This window comes from Sander vitreus, chromosome 8, assembly GCF_031162955.1.
Source record: "Sander vitreus isolate 19-12246 chromosome 8, sanVit1, whole genome shotgun sequence".
Lineage (NCBI taxonomy): Eukaryota > Metazoa > Chordata > Actinopteri > Perciformes > Percidae > Sander > Sander vitreus.
Genome location: NC_135862.1, coordinates 35,515,604 through 35,531,094, shown reverse-complemented (window position 1 = coordinate 35,531,094; position 15,491 = coordinate 35,515,604). Strand labels below are relative to the sequence as shown.

Genomic DNA, 15,491 nt, shown 5'->3' with positions numbered 1-15,491 from the left:
ATCCGTGCGATACGCTAATCAATACGCTGGTGCCAAATATCAATATTTTAATGAATAAAATAAGTCACTCTAAATAGATTTCCATGCTCCCAGCGTTGCTACGTCATGGCTCCTCGAGGTGGTGCTCAACACATGAACGAGGGAAAGTTGAACATAAGTTCACTAGTCAAAGCGGAAGAGGTTTTCAACAGGATGGCAGACAGCAGTTTGTGGACAATAACAGATTTCCCAGCCACCTTTAAGTCCAAAGTCTGGACCCAGAGTTGCTCTATAGTTGTGTCATTTTAATTTACAGATGGAAAAACCTGTGCTGCATAATTGTGCTGTTTTCTAACAGTTTGGACTTGCAGTAAATAACAAGAGAAAACCTGCATTTAACATTTCACTGGCATTTTGTATTCATAGTTAGGCCGATATTGTGATGTATCGTTAAAGGATTCTGGCAATAAATTGATTATCGCACAATTATCATGATATTATCGGTATTGTTGGCCATGTATCGTGTATTGTATAGTGAGGTACCCTGTGAGTCCAACCCCTAATTATGTTTATAATGGTTGAAGATTAGTTTAGCATGCTAACTTTCAGTCTCAAGTCATTTGGTCCAGGTCTCAAGCAAGTCTTGAGTTGTTGTTTTTTTTTTTTGGGTGGGGGGGCAAGTCAAGTCAGGTCAGGTTATATCAAGTCAAGTCCTTAGTTAAGGCAAATCAAGAAATGTGACAACATTAAATTATATTATTTTATATTTAACAGCTAACATTCAACTAATGAATACACGCAAGTCATCTGAGTCTATTGTCTCGAGTTGACTCAAGTCCACATCTCTGGATTGGTTTTGCAGGTTTTGGTCATAAACTAAACAATTGGACGAATTGCAATGTTGAGCTGATGATGGTGCTAGATGAAAGGTCAGACGGTCACCAATGTCATTACAGTTCATTCTGTGGAGAACATTAATATTGGTAGCAAATGTATGGCATTCCATCCAGTAGTTGTTGAATTTCTGAAGCACTGATTCAGTTTAGGACTCATCAGCTGTCATCACCTAAAAAATGAGCTCAGACAATAGATCTTTTTCTACACCAATTACTGCATCTTATACCTTGCTTCTTTATGACTAATGATTTAGCAGTGACTGATCTGTTCATTTCTAAAGGAGTAGCACAATGAAAAGAGAGGATCTGAAGATGAAACATTATTACTCTGAAGGTTACAAAATGTTACTGTGTCCCAGCATATCATTACAGAACATGTAGATCGTGCCCAGTCTATTTTCCCTATACAGAAACATGATATCAGCCTGACCACATACACAGTAAAGACCATTAAGTTTTGTCCTGAGCCAGCCGGCTGCTGTTTGGCTTCTTTAAATCTGCAGGGCAGCAGGTCTGTCATTATGTGAGCAGAGCTTTGGGTGTGTCTGAGAGGCAGCCAGCCAGAAACTGGAAACCAGGCCACAGCAGCGCAAACATCTGTCCTTCTGACTTCAGTGTGAGATCACACCGACCTCTACTGGGTACAGCCAGTACTACCACAAACTCCCCAGTACATACTATAAATGCTCAATGTGGAAACTACTTAACAGTCTCAATACCTCAAGTCACTATTCTCTGGACTCATGACTCAACTTGGACTCGAGGATTTATTTAAATCGGACTTGAGCATTCATGAAATATGACTCAGAAGTTGGATGAAGTTTCTGACTACTTTTATATGTAATAGGCAGTGATGGAGTACTCAGGTCCGAGTCCTGGACTCTGATTTGAGTCTGACTCGAGGCACTACTTTCTGGACTAGAGACTCGACTCGGACTCAAACTCAGGTAATGGTGACTCGACTTGGACTCGACTCAGTGGTGGTTGGTGACTCAACTACAACACTAGAATATTAGAATTTTGAGGTGTCAGCATAAATACTAGGGGTGTGCAAAAAAATCAATTCATATTCAAATCACGATTCAAGCTCTACCCATTCAAAATCGATTCAAAGATTTTTTTTTATTGTATGTCTACTGCAATCACATGGGAAAAGTAACTACATTTACATACTGTGAATTGTTTCACTGCCTTGCTCTTAATGTCAACTGTTATCTATGAACTTGAATTAAAAATGTTAATGTCAGCATACACTGTCTCTATGTCTCTTTTTGGTTGATAATACAGTCTGAGATTAGGCCCTTGAGCAGTAGAAAGTAGAATATGGCTATGTATAGGTGTAATTACACACCTATACATCTGCAAATAAATAAATAGAACAGTATGGGTGGGGTAGGGTAGTGCAAATTGTCCGGGTGGGCTTAGTGGGTTAATTATCACCGGGATGCAAAGTTAGAGTTCAGTTGGGTGACAGCCGTAGGAAAAGAAGCTTCCTCTGAACCTGCTGGTAAATACAGGCTGTGTGCATTTTTCTGTGGATTGAGCATTTTGATACTTTCACAGTATTTATATACTTTAGCACCTCAACTTTATAACTCAGCTTTATAACAAAAACAGACATGGTCACTTTTTGCAATATGGGACTAGTAAGCAATAAATAAATGTCACCTTAATATCTGTCTTTGAATCAGGTTAAAGCTGAGTGTGATACTTACCGTGATTTCAAACTAAACTTCTGGACGTCAGCATGTTAACATCATTGTTAACGTCATTGAGAGCATGATAGCAACCTGACATTAGCAGTTAGCTCAAAGCACCACTACGTTGGTACATCCTCACAGAGCTGCCAAGCCTGGCTGAAAACCAGAAACACCAGTCTGCAATATATAACAGAGTTAGAACTGCAATGCTTGGTAGCGCCACAAGGTGGTACCTCCCTCTGTTATTATTGTGATGTACGGACAGTACAGTACAGTACGCTGCAGTTTCTCTCCTCGGACGGACACATACTTAACTAACAAGTTGGTGCTATGTTCTACTGCTCATGTATGATAGGTAAATATATGGATCGCACCGTCAACAAATGATTCATAATGTAATAAATTGTAATAGTGCTTATGTGCCAGCTGATAGCGACATATCAAGCTATAATAAGACAACAACTCTATCAAAACATCGCTATGGTGATGATGATCAACGTTATGGCATTTCTTAGAATTTTTATCTATCTATCTACAATAGCCATCGCGGAAATACGTAGCCGAAAATATCTAAAACTTCTTCTTTTAGTTTTATGGCGGGTTGCAACCATAAAATGACCTAAAACGTAATCAATTCATCATTTATTCGGCAAATAACATTTCCATCAGTGTTTATCGCATAAGCCATTTAGCGATTAAGAGAACAATCCAATGAGATCGAACGTACAAACTGTGTGTCCATATTCAAGAAATTCAATTGAATTTTACTGTTTACATTTTTCATCCGATATCACTTAATTTGCATAAAAACGTGTGGATGGAAACATGGCTAGTGTGGAATCTCCGTTCAGTTATCTGTGGCCTCTTTGAGGTAATCGGCTATCTCAGAGCTCTGGCTAACTGCTAGCTCTCTCCACCTACACCAGCCATGTTACAAGTTACAGTCAACAACACAATGTCAATTATTTTATTATTAATTATTACAGTTTTTATTATTTTATTTGTTATTGATTTTCCAGCTTTATAAAATTCTGTGTTACATTACAAACGTTGGGTACAACATACAGTATGTGATATGCCCTACAAACCTGTACAATATGGAGTACCTGACTGCTGATAGGATAAATAGTTTGACATTTATGTGACATGTTTTAATTGCCAATTACAAGTGCTTGAGATCAGAAGTGGGCCTGGTAAGCCAGTAGATATCCATCGTTATACATGTAGATCTGCCTGTTGGTGGGGTTATAGCTCACGCTGGCCACTCCTTTAGTTACCTTCTCCAGTGGGAGTGCTAGTGAGTTGTCCTCTTTGCCTGTTGCCGTGTCAAAAGCGTAGAACACCTCCTCACGGTAGTCATCCACATACCGAGTGGCATACAGCACGCCGCACACCATGAAAGCGTTGCTCACCGCTTTCTTGAACAGCCTCGTCTCCCACGTCTGTGAGACATTGAGTGTCTCCGCCTCGCTGTCCCAAGCTAGATGGCTCACCACAAGATTACCGTGGTTACTGACAGTGGCATACAGGGCCCATAGTCCTGTCTCATCTGCCTCCACGTCTACGTCACTATTGGCGCGGCAGTCATAGTAGCAATACGGGAATTTGTTGTTGAAACCCACACCGGTGCCTGGAAGGGTCACCCGCTTGACACTGTTGCTGTTCAGGTCATAGCGGCAGACATCTGCAGAGCGGTAGCAGTGGTAGTACAGCGCTTCGCCGTATAGAACAGCACTGGGACCCTCAATGGTGTCGGCATGAGTGAAGGATGGAGCGAAGGTGAAGTCCCTGTGGTTGACGGAGGCCATGAAGTCTTCGTAGGTTTGGTAGACGCGCAGCGTGTTACCCCAGATGTGGTTGTTGAGCAGAGCCTGAACCCAGTAGCTGTTCTTCTGCCCCTCGCTGTCCATCTGGGCCTGTTTGCCCCACGAACCAGAGATGTAGCTCTTGCTATATGGACTGACCTTAGTCATGACAGGAGCACTAATTTTGGAGATCAAGCCCTTGAGGCAGTACCTGTCCCGGCCTGGAAACAGAGAGAACAAGAAAAGAACGTGAATGTACAGTACAGCGACAACTTAATAACTTAACTTAAACTCAATAACACAGGTATTAAAAACAGGAGACACAAGACGCAAAAACAACAAATAAAGAGATACAAATACTGTAGGATAGTACTAATAAAAAGGGGTTGAGCATCGCCTGTTTTCCTTTTCTTCTGTCCATACTTTACAGTACATGCTGTTTTGCTATTTGAATAAGCTTGCTAAAATCAGAACACTCATGTCTTTTTGCCACATCAGACTTCACATCATCACACTTTTTAAGAAAAGTGGCAAGTACTTGGATAACAGGACGCATCTGTACATACACTTATTGTCAAAGTAAGTTTGGTTGGAGGACGTTTTAATGCTGGGGATGCATTTTTTAAGGTCCTTCTTTCCATACTGTTTAACCATTCAATGCTTCAACAATGGTTGGACTGTTGAGTAGTTTAACTGACAAATAAGGTCAAAACATATGCACTTTGCATGCAGTGTCTTTAAATTGCTACTCTACTGCACACTGTAACATGTTAATAGACAACATACTTTATTTTTCTGGAGGTAATGCACATTTTTACTTAGAGCGTTCATCATAGTTATTGCAATGAATGAGTGAGTGCTCTCTTACACACACTTTCAGACACTTTCACTCACACACACACACACACACACACACACACACACACACACACACACACACACACACACACACACACACACACACACACATACGGGCATACCAACACAACAGCCCGCAGGCAACCAGAAGAGCTTTGTTGACTGGTTAAAGCTACCGTCAAAGGAACAGACCATGTTTGGGCAACTGGGGCATGAGTCTACCTGAAGGGAATCATTTACAGGGACATAAATAGTATAGATGCAGTTAAATACATATACAAAATCATGGGCCATTGGTATACAGCAAGTCTTCATAATATTAAGCATATCCCTCTTTTTTCATGGGTATAAGTAACAGCGTCTTCGCCATATATGGCGGCTGCCTATGATAGTAGTAGCCATTTAGCCCTCTTTTTGGGCATCCCAAGCTGACGAAACCCTTTTAAAACCAGCATGTGTCTGTGTCCTAAGCTGCCAAATATGAAAACAAATAGTCGGCACCTAACAAATGAAAACAAATACCTCACTGGACACCTCATTAATCATCTGATGTATTAGCAAGTAGGTGTGAGAAAGTGTCAGAGTTACTATTGCAGTGCTGAAACATTGATTGTTTTACATACAAGTTTTTGTACATTCTTACTGAGAGTGAGAAGTGGTATACATACACACACACACACACACACACACACACACACACACACACGCACACACACGTACACACACACACACACACACACACACACACACACACACACACACGCACACACACACACACACACACACACACACACACACACACACACACACACACACACACACTTACCTCTGAAGTCTTTGGGGATGGACTTGCAGGACGCAGCGCTGTTCTTCAGGTAACGCAATTTCTCTTTGACAGTCTTCATGTTAATTGTGTTTGACATTTGCATCTGGTCTACATCTCTACGCAGTTTACCCACCTAACACACACAGAAAACACACACATTTACATTTACAACATTGTTCACAGACCGTTAAATTAACTTTCACTTTGGAACATTTTAAACAACACAGTTATGTTTCTTCATATCATCATAAAATGTCAGTAAGGTCTTCTAAATTTTCTCTCTTCCATATCTGTTTTATACCCATGACATGACACCATGAGCAAGGGTGTAACTTTGTGGTTAACATTGGGGGGGTTGAGATCGTGTATTAAAAAAACGACGAAAAGATCTGTCAAAAAGAACTGTCAAAAAAGCCTTGAAAAAGCGACACAGTATCCTTGAAAATAAACCCTAGAAAAAAGCAACAAAACGTCAAAAGGCAACAAATGTCGGAAAAAGCAGCAAAAATTTAGGAAAAAAACTCCAAAAGGCGACAAAAACATCACAAATTTGTGCAAAAAAACCTTTTTTGAACCTTTTTTGCTGTAATATATCTGTTGATGCAACAACACAGATTTCACATAGAGTTTAGTAAGGTTTCAATTTATGTTACTCGTGTATGCTAATTGCTGTGCAACTCTAGGAATAATTTTAGTGTCAGTCCATGTTGTGCTGTACCTCTTTGGAGAGTTTCTGGGATTGGACGGTGTTAGACTGGCTGTGGATATCACCGATGTCGGTCTCCAGCTGGCTGAGTTCCTGGCCCAGCTGGTGCAGAGCCAAGTGTGTGTACAGGCCCTGGTTGTTCAGGTACTGGTGAAGCTTCAGCCGCTCCGTCAAGTTCAGAATCACAGCCTCGAGCTCAGGGAGACGCTGGTTGGACAAGACCACCTGAACGGAGACACAGACAGAAACTGAAACTTCTTCAGGTTTACAGGTTGTAGAAATGCTGATAATAATCATAATAATCATTATTGCAGAATCAAATTGAGATGTCCCATCATAATAAATGCTTCATAACCAGTGTGGTACTGTGTATCCATATAATCCATCGACTCAGAGATGGAACTGGACCAAGGTTATAATAAAGGTTTTTCATTTTAGTTTAAGTTTAGTTTGAGTTTTTCAGAAAAGTTTTAGTTTATATTCTTAGTTTTACAGTAGTTTTTAGATTGTTGGTTTTAGTTTTTATTTACTTTCAGTTTACTAAAAATACTTTTCACTGCTTGTTTTAATTACATTTTTTTTTTTTTTTTTGAGATTTCCTCTTCGTTTTGTCACATTTTTCAAAATTTGTCTCGCTTTTCTGATATTTTTTTGCTTTTTCCAATGTTGTTTTCTTGTTATCTTTGGCTTTTCTTTACTCATTTGGACTGCTGGCGCTGGCACCCCTAGCATTTGCCCATACTGCCTATGATGCCGGTGGGGGGGGGGTTTGGGGGTTTGGGGGGGACCCTGTGTAGTTCTCACCTGTTTCTGCAGGCTGGTCAGAGATCCTTCACAGGACTGAACCTGCAGCAGCACGGCCTTGTAGCTCACAGCAGGGAACACCCACATGGTGGAGTTCACCTCGCAAACACACGAGCCGTTCTTCTTCAGGCCCGGCGCGCGCTGAGCCTGGCCGTCACCCTGCAGGCACACATGCACAAAAAACTCAGCTAGAGCTGCAAAGATTAAAGGGTAACTACCGTTTTTTTCAACATGGACCCTACTTTCCTATGTATTTGTGTGTAAGTGACTGATAGGAACAACAATCTTTGACATTGATTCAGTATTAAAGTGCTCATATTATGCTTTTTGGCTTTTTTCCTTTCCTTTATTGTATTATATATCTTTTTTGTGCATGTTATAGGTTTACAAAGTGAAAGAGCCCAAAGTCCACTCCAAAGGGACTTACCATCTCCAACAGAAAACACTGTTCACAAACTGCTCCAAACAGCTCTATTGTAGTCCAGCCTTTACTTCAGAGACAAACGTGGTCACTTTGGAACACACGTTATAATGCTCACCTAGCTGCTAGTGTGGCACGCCCTCATACTCTGCTTCTGACTGGCTAGTAGTCCTTACCTAGGTACTGTCAGGGCACACCCTCATACTCTGCTTCTGACTGGCTAGTAGTCCTACTTAGGTACTGTCAGGGCACGCCCTCATACTCTGCTTCTGACTGGCTAGTAGTCCTTACCTAGGTACTGTCAGGACACGCCCTCATACTCTGCTTCTGACTGACTAGTAGTCCTTACCTAGGTACTGTCAGGGCCCTCATACTCTGCTTCTGACTGGCTAGTAGTCCTTACCTAGGTACTGTCAGGGCACGCCCTCATACTCTGCTTCTGACTGGCTAGTAGTCCTTACCTAGGTACTGTCAGGGCCCTCATACTCTGCTTCTGACTGGCTAGTAGTCCTTACCTAGGTACTGTCAGGGCACGCCCTCATACTCTGCTTCTGACTGGCTAGTAGTCCTTACCTAGGTACTGTCAGGGCACGCCCTCATACTCTGCTTCTGACTGGCTAGTAGTCCTTACCTAGGTACTGTCAGGGCACGCCCTCATACTCTACTTCTGACTGGCTAGTAGTCCTTACCTAGCTACTGAGCATGTGCGACTCCCAACAAAGATGGAACAGAAGTGAGATGTCTCACTCTGTTATCTAATTATTATTCTAAGTCTCTGACAACATTATGGAAAGGATCCCTACAGCTACAAGATGCACAATTGCCCTATTAACTCACTTTGTAGCAAATTTGGGCCAAAATATCTCTTTAATCATTGCTCTGTAACAATTTTGGGCAACACTGCACAGAAAGCTGAGTTTGTTCTGAACATTTTGATATGAAACACATGGGGATCAGATGATATTTACAAAAAAAACTTTAAAAGAAGAGATAAAAAAATGCCCTCAGACCTCAAAGGGTTAATACTGGACCAGTGTCAAAGATTGTTGTTCCCATCAGTCACTTGGACACCAAAACATAGGAACATAGGGTCCAGGTTGAAAAAAAACGTTAGTTAAGTAAGTAGACTTTATTGATATAGCGATTTTCACAGATAAAACAATCACAGGTGCTTTACATAAAACATACAATGTGATGTGATACAATATGAATCGATTAATTGATTAGTTGTCAACTATTAACCCTACGCTTTAGCCTGACGTGCGCCTCTCGAAAAATGTAACTACACGTCACGGCGACGCACGTCACTCGGCCGTGGCTTGGTAGCGTTGCATTTCCCCCGACTCATTTCCTGGTTCTCCTTCTCCAGAAACAACATGAAATCAAGGAGAGGGTTAACTTCTCCTGCTCCAGATCTCCCACCGTGGTCAGAAAGAACAGGGGAGACACTTTGGTTCTCTCACTATGACTCTAGAGTCACTACTCACTCTGAAAGCTATTCATGTCACTCTCTCACTCACTCTACCACACACTCCCCCCACACACACACGCACATACACACACTTGCCGGCCCTGCTATTCTCTTAAAGAGATCGACGCACACACCAACGCACAAGTAGAAACTTCAGGCCACTTATGTAGGAGACGGCGAAAGCTCTGGGTGGAGCCTCTGCAGAAGCTGAAGAGACTGCATTCACAAATATAACAAAAAAACACGCCTCAGCATAATGTCATAAGGTGCTATATATCTTCTTAGTTATCCTAAGTTTCTAATAGTATGATATTAAGATTGAACTCACTGATGAGAGCAGCAGTAGGAGCAGCAGCAGCATGTTGACAGCTGGAAAGATGAAGCGTGGACTGACAGGAACAGAAGCTGTTCGTACTGAAATCAGCATCCCGTCCTCTTCTCTTTTCTCTAATACACACATTCACAACAAACACACCTGTCCCTGACTTGCTTCTCGTCGCTGATGAGTCACTACAGAACCGTAAAAACCACTTCCTGTGGATGTGAAACTCAAAAAATTTGAAACTATGGCGTTTCTAAACAGTTATGGTCAAGCCAGGAGTTCCCTGTATTTTTCCCACTTCCTCTCTCATATCGCGGCAACAAGGCTGCACAAATTAAACCAGGTGACATCCTTTACTGTCAAACTGGGAAAACAACAAATACAATGGGATTAAGAAGGCTAGTCTAAACATACCTGTTGTGTGCATGTAATAAATCTCTTCTGATTTTATGTTTGTTAGGCTACTTATTAGCTACAGGGCCATACAGTGTAATGTAATACGAGAATAACCAGAGCATTTCACATCTTGACTTTTGCAGACCAGAGTAGCTGGAGATATTAGCTGAAGCTTAGAAGTGGGGATATTGCCAGCCAAGACATTTCTGAGTAGTGCACAGAAGGAAGAGAAGGAAGGAAATGAAGAAGGAGAAGGCAGTAAACTGGAGAGACCAGGCAGGTCAGAGCAGGAGAAGACCACAGAAGGAGATGCAGAAATAAGTGAAAGAGAAGAGGGAGAGGAAGAATTGACTGTGAGGGATGAAGAGGAGGCTGCAGATTCAGAGAGAGGGACAGAGGCAGAGAGTGATCAGGAGGAGGCAGATGAAGATGACAGGGAGGAAGAGGTCTGCAGTTACCCCTGGACCATATGGTTTGTTTATATTCTCCTTCCATATAAATTGCAGTACAGTAGCATAACATGTCATGTCACTCAGGCTATGTTTAGACGGAAACAATCTGAAGAGAAAACGCAAAAGTGGCGTTGCATTCTCACTTTTTATTCCGCGTTTAGACGAGAGTTTTGGGGGGGAAATCTGCGTGCATATAGTGACGCAAAAGTGTGTGAAATTTGGTAGGATTAGATTAGGAGGCTGAAGCAGACCCTCCTCTGCCCACTGGCACTCGCTCTCTCCCTTTCTCTTCATCCACAACGTTGTCGCCTACTCTGGCTCAAAGGAATAGCCTACATATGGTCATCAAACTATAACAACCTTATCCACATTGTCGAAATCATTTAAATATTGAGCCATCACATTGAACATCTTTTAGATAACAGAAGCCTATGATTTCTGTAGCCTTCTCAGTAACAACAGACTACCTGGACGCCTTTTTCTCGTCTCTCTCCACACCGCTGTCTTCAGACTTTTGAGTTTTGACCCTTTAGACGGGAACACGAGGGTGGAGCGTTTTTAAGATTTCCACTCTGGAGGGTGGTTTCACTTTTTTGCGTTTTTAAGCCCCAAAAACGCCGTCGCCATATAAACGAAAGGCACATCTGATAAAACATTTTTTTTGTTTTCACCTGCGAGCGTCATCGTGTAAACAGGGCCTCAGTAAAATGACATGTTTTCAGTTTTGGGCTATTTCCATTCGGTTGTATATGTTATAGGGTTAGATATGTAAAGATTTACATATAAACATAGGTTATCTAATGATGTTTTATAGTTTCTTTATCATAGCATTTGTTTGACCTTTTGTGTGATCATAATTTCTGATACAATAAGACACATTCTGTTCTATTTTCTCTTCTATTTGTCTGTATCAGTAAATATGATCAAGCCATTTAATTCAATGTTAGCTAAATTCAATTTTATTTATAGTATCAAATCGTCAATCGAAGAGTTCACTCTTCTCAAGACAGATAGAGTAGGTCTAGACCACACTCTGTTTTACAAAGACCCAACAGTTTGGTGGGCAGCCATCTGCCGTTGCCGGTTGAGACACTGACACAGATCTACAGATAGAGAAATATGATTCATAATAATTACAGCAGTTGGTATGATGAACGGTGTCAATTATAGTAACAATAAAAATAATAGAACTATGGCAAGAAATAATATTTGTAGCAGTTCAGGGCTTGAGTACTTTCAATAAAACCTGTTTAATTCACACTCCTGGCTCTGCATCTGTCTGCATTTGGGTTCTGAATATCATTCACACGAAATAATGAGTCACCTAAAACATTTATGCTCTCAAACTCATGCTTCAAAACAGTTATTGTCTCATATAAAAAGTAATTGCCCTCGAAATGAAAAATTCCTTTGGACAATGGTGGTCAAAATGTTTGGCTGTGTACTGTAGTAGTATGGCAGTGGACCCTGGAAATGTTCCCAATATCCACATTTCAATCTTGTACTACTTTTTCATTGACACTACCAGAATGTTATTTTTGTCTAGTTAACTGATAGCTATTGATTTTATATTAGCCAGAAACAGTGAGCGTCATGCAGAGATGACAGTTAAGTTTAGGAAAAAGATGGTGGTTTGGATTAAAACACGTTTCCTGGGTGAAAGTATTTTGTTTTGCACAAAGTGAACTCCACTCTTAGGTTTGAAAGCTCTGTGTTTTATGTTGACACCCCGTTGTGCTATTTCATTTTGAGATTATTTTCCATTGGATATTTATAATTAATAAATTAGTGTATTGGCATGCCTGGTCGAGTGGTATCCATGGTATTGGAAGGGGGATTTAAGTCTTGTATGTTTTATTTCGTTGTGCATGATCAAACTGCTTTTTTCACAATAGATATAAATATAAAAAAATTTATAGAGAAGAAGAAGAAGAAGAAGAAGAAGAAGACTATATTAATCCCACAAGGGGAAGTTACATTTTAAGAATTGTGAGCTTTGTCACATGGTGCACCGACAATCACCTGAAGCTCAACATCAGCAAAACCAATGAGGAACCGGAGGCCCCCTGTCCTGGTTCTCATCCAGCGAAGTACCTTGGGGTCCAAATTAATACCAAAAACTGGACGGAAATTTAAAAGTTGCAGTCTGTCCGTCCGTCTGTCCGTCCATCCATCTGCGTGTCTGTGGAACTTCTTAAGTGGATATTTTCTGCACTCAGTGCAGAGTCGTTTCTTTCTGTTCCTGAATCTGGCTACATTCACAGATACCGTGTGCGCTCCAGTAACCACAGGCACGTATTAATGGCCACTGCTTCCCCTTTCACATTTTAACATCAAGCCCGATTATTCATTTCAGTCCGTTCAGGCCTTCATCAAGAATCACAGGTGCGGGACAATAGACAGTCACGTATCACTGAGAGTATCTCTCAATCAACACACGTGTCACTTGTGCAGCATTTGACACTCATACGTACAGGCAATCAACATCCCAATTATTATATAATAATGCATAAGTATTGCAATTGAATTGGGAATGTTGATTGCCTGTACGTATGAGTGTCAAATGCTGCACAAGTGACACGTGTGTTGATTCAAGATACTCGCCTTGATAAGTCTATTGTCCCACAGAATGTTTGTTGCTTGAGATACTCTTGACCAAAACGTTTTTGTAAAGAAACGGTGATGCTTTAGCAGGAGCAGAGTGCGGGATTTGTTCCTTTGTTTACAATTTTTTTTTTTTATGTATGTATAGGTTTTCAGTTTAAAAAAATATATATAGTTTTTTGGGGAACAATCAGAAATGCTCTGTTTGGTCTGAGCTGACTGCAGCGCTGAGGTGCTCGATGGTGTTTTTTGCCTCCAACGGCACCTTCCAGGCAGCTGACAATAACCTTAACCCTAAACATAACCCTACACTTAACCCTAAACTTAACCCTAACCTTAACCCTACACTTAACCCTAAACATAACCCTAACCCCCTAACCCTAACCTTAACCCTAAACATAACCCTAACCCCCTAACCCTAACCTTAACCCTAAACATAACCATTGCCGCGCTGCCTAGGAGGAGACGTTGGCGTCAAAAAACACCAAAGACCGCGCCGTGTCTGTGTCTGAAACTCTTTTGGTTTCTGATTTATTTCTCAAAGGAGGACACATGACAAGTGATTTACAGAGTAGAAGGTTATGCTGCAGCAATTAAATTTCAGTCGGACGTTAAGGTTAGGCTGATATATTTGTTTTCTGTATTTATTTTATATACATTTTTTATATGTTTGTTTGTTTAGGTTTTCACCATTCATCAAGGCAAATTCCATGTATTACGATTGACTGTGGCAATAAACCTTAGAGGGGGGGCAAAGGGAGCAGCATACATGAAAACTCATATACCAGGGGTTCTCAAACGTATCACTCAAAGGGCTGCATCTGAATTTTTGTTTAGGTCATGGATCCAGACAATTGACGATAACAAAAACAGGTAATCAACTTACTTATAACTTTTAAGTAAGGCTATCAAATGATGATTTTTTTCCTAATCGCGATTAATAGCTGAATTTCTATAGTTAGTCGCAATTAATCGCATGTTTTATCACGATTATTTTGCATTTCAGAACTGTTTTTAAGTCCATATTAACAATGGAAAGCAATTCTTACCAGTGGATCTTGATTGGGAATCAAATGAATGCAAAGAAAGTTACTTTATGAACTTGACTTTAAGATTTGTATTTGTTTATTATTTATTTACTGTAAAAGTCAAACGAAAAATGTGTGACTCTGTCATTATTGCACAATTCAGAACATGCCAACCGTAGTCTTTAAGACCCGAGTCCTCTACGATGCTGACAGGTCTGCAGTTAGTTGCCACCCGTTTTGCAAGAGCTGTAGTAATTTTTTTGGATTTGGTTTCATCTGCAGGTCGGCAAGTAGCACTCTCCAAAATACTGCTTTGCCTGAGCCCGCTAGCATCAACCTGAGTCACGTTAACTGTACTACTATGCTTAGCTCGTAGGTGGAAGCTCAAGCTTGACATGCTTCGGTGATATTTTAACTCGGCTTTACACAACGTGCATATGGTTTGGACTTGTCTACAAGCCGTCTGGGAGTTTTGGAAAATAAAAAGCTCCATTCAGAGTTATTGCTGCTGTGTTTCTCCATCATGCTGCAGCCTGCAGCAGCAGGATGTGATACGAGGAAGTGGCAGCTTGATGATAAGTAATGGTGCTGCAAAGGGTCAAAATAATAGCCTAGCTAGACTCTAATGATTTCAGAACAGCTAAGGGGCGTTGTTAGGCACGACACGAAGCCGAGTGAGTGTAAAATAAATTAATAAATGGCAGCATGCGATTAATGCGAGTAAAAAAAATTAATCGCATCGCCATGAACGCGTTAATGCTGACAGCCTACTTTTAAGCAACACACATTCAAGTTGAGTTCAGCTGACACTAAAGTGCTGCTTAAACCTTAATGAAATAATAATAATAATAATCCAATAATAGAATATGCATAATGACTACTTTCACCACTTGAGTGCATTTTGCTGTTGACACGTCTTAAAAATTCTGTAGCTGTATGAGTCATACTATGAATGCAGAAAGTGTGCCTGTAAATTAGTATTTTTACATTGTTATGTGCTAATTGTGCTACTAAAGTAAAGCATCTGAATACTTCTTTCACCATTGACCTTAGTGCTCCAAAAGGGAAACGTTTAGCTCAAAATATCTTATGCAAAATCTGTCAGTATTCAGTTTTCCCTTCATTATATCAAAAAAGTCCATGTGGCTGCTAATCCAACCACAAGGAGGAAGTGATCACATTGTGAAAGAAACACACACACACACACACACACACACACACAC

General features: G+C 40.8%; 1 protein-coding gene across 1 annotated transcript; it reads right to left on the bottom strand.

Moving 5' to 3' along the window:
* Positions 1–3,220: 3,220 nt before the first annotated feature.
* Positions 3,221–9,927, bottom strand: LOC144522701 (olfactomedin-like). The gene is made up of 5 exons (XM_078257980.1): positions 9,795–9,927; positions 7,575–7,733; positions 6,783–6,995; positions 6,065–6,197; positions 3,221–4,601 (listed from the first exon to the last, which is right to left on the bottom strand). The coding sequence occupies exons 1-5, from the start codon at positions 9,924–9,926 to the stop codon at positions 3,754–3,756; spliced, it is 1,485 nt and encodes a 494-aa protein (XP_078114106.1). The 5' UTR covers position 9,927; the 3' UTR covers positions 3,221–3,753.
* Positions 9,928–15,491: the final 5,564 nt, after the last annotated feature.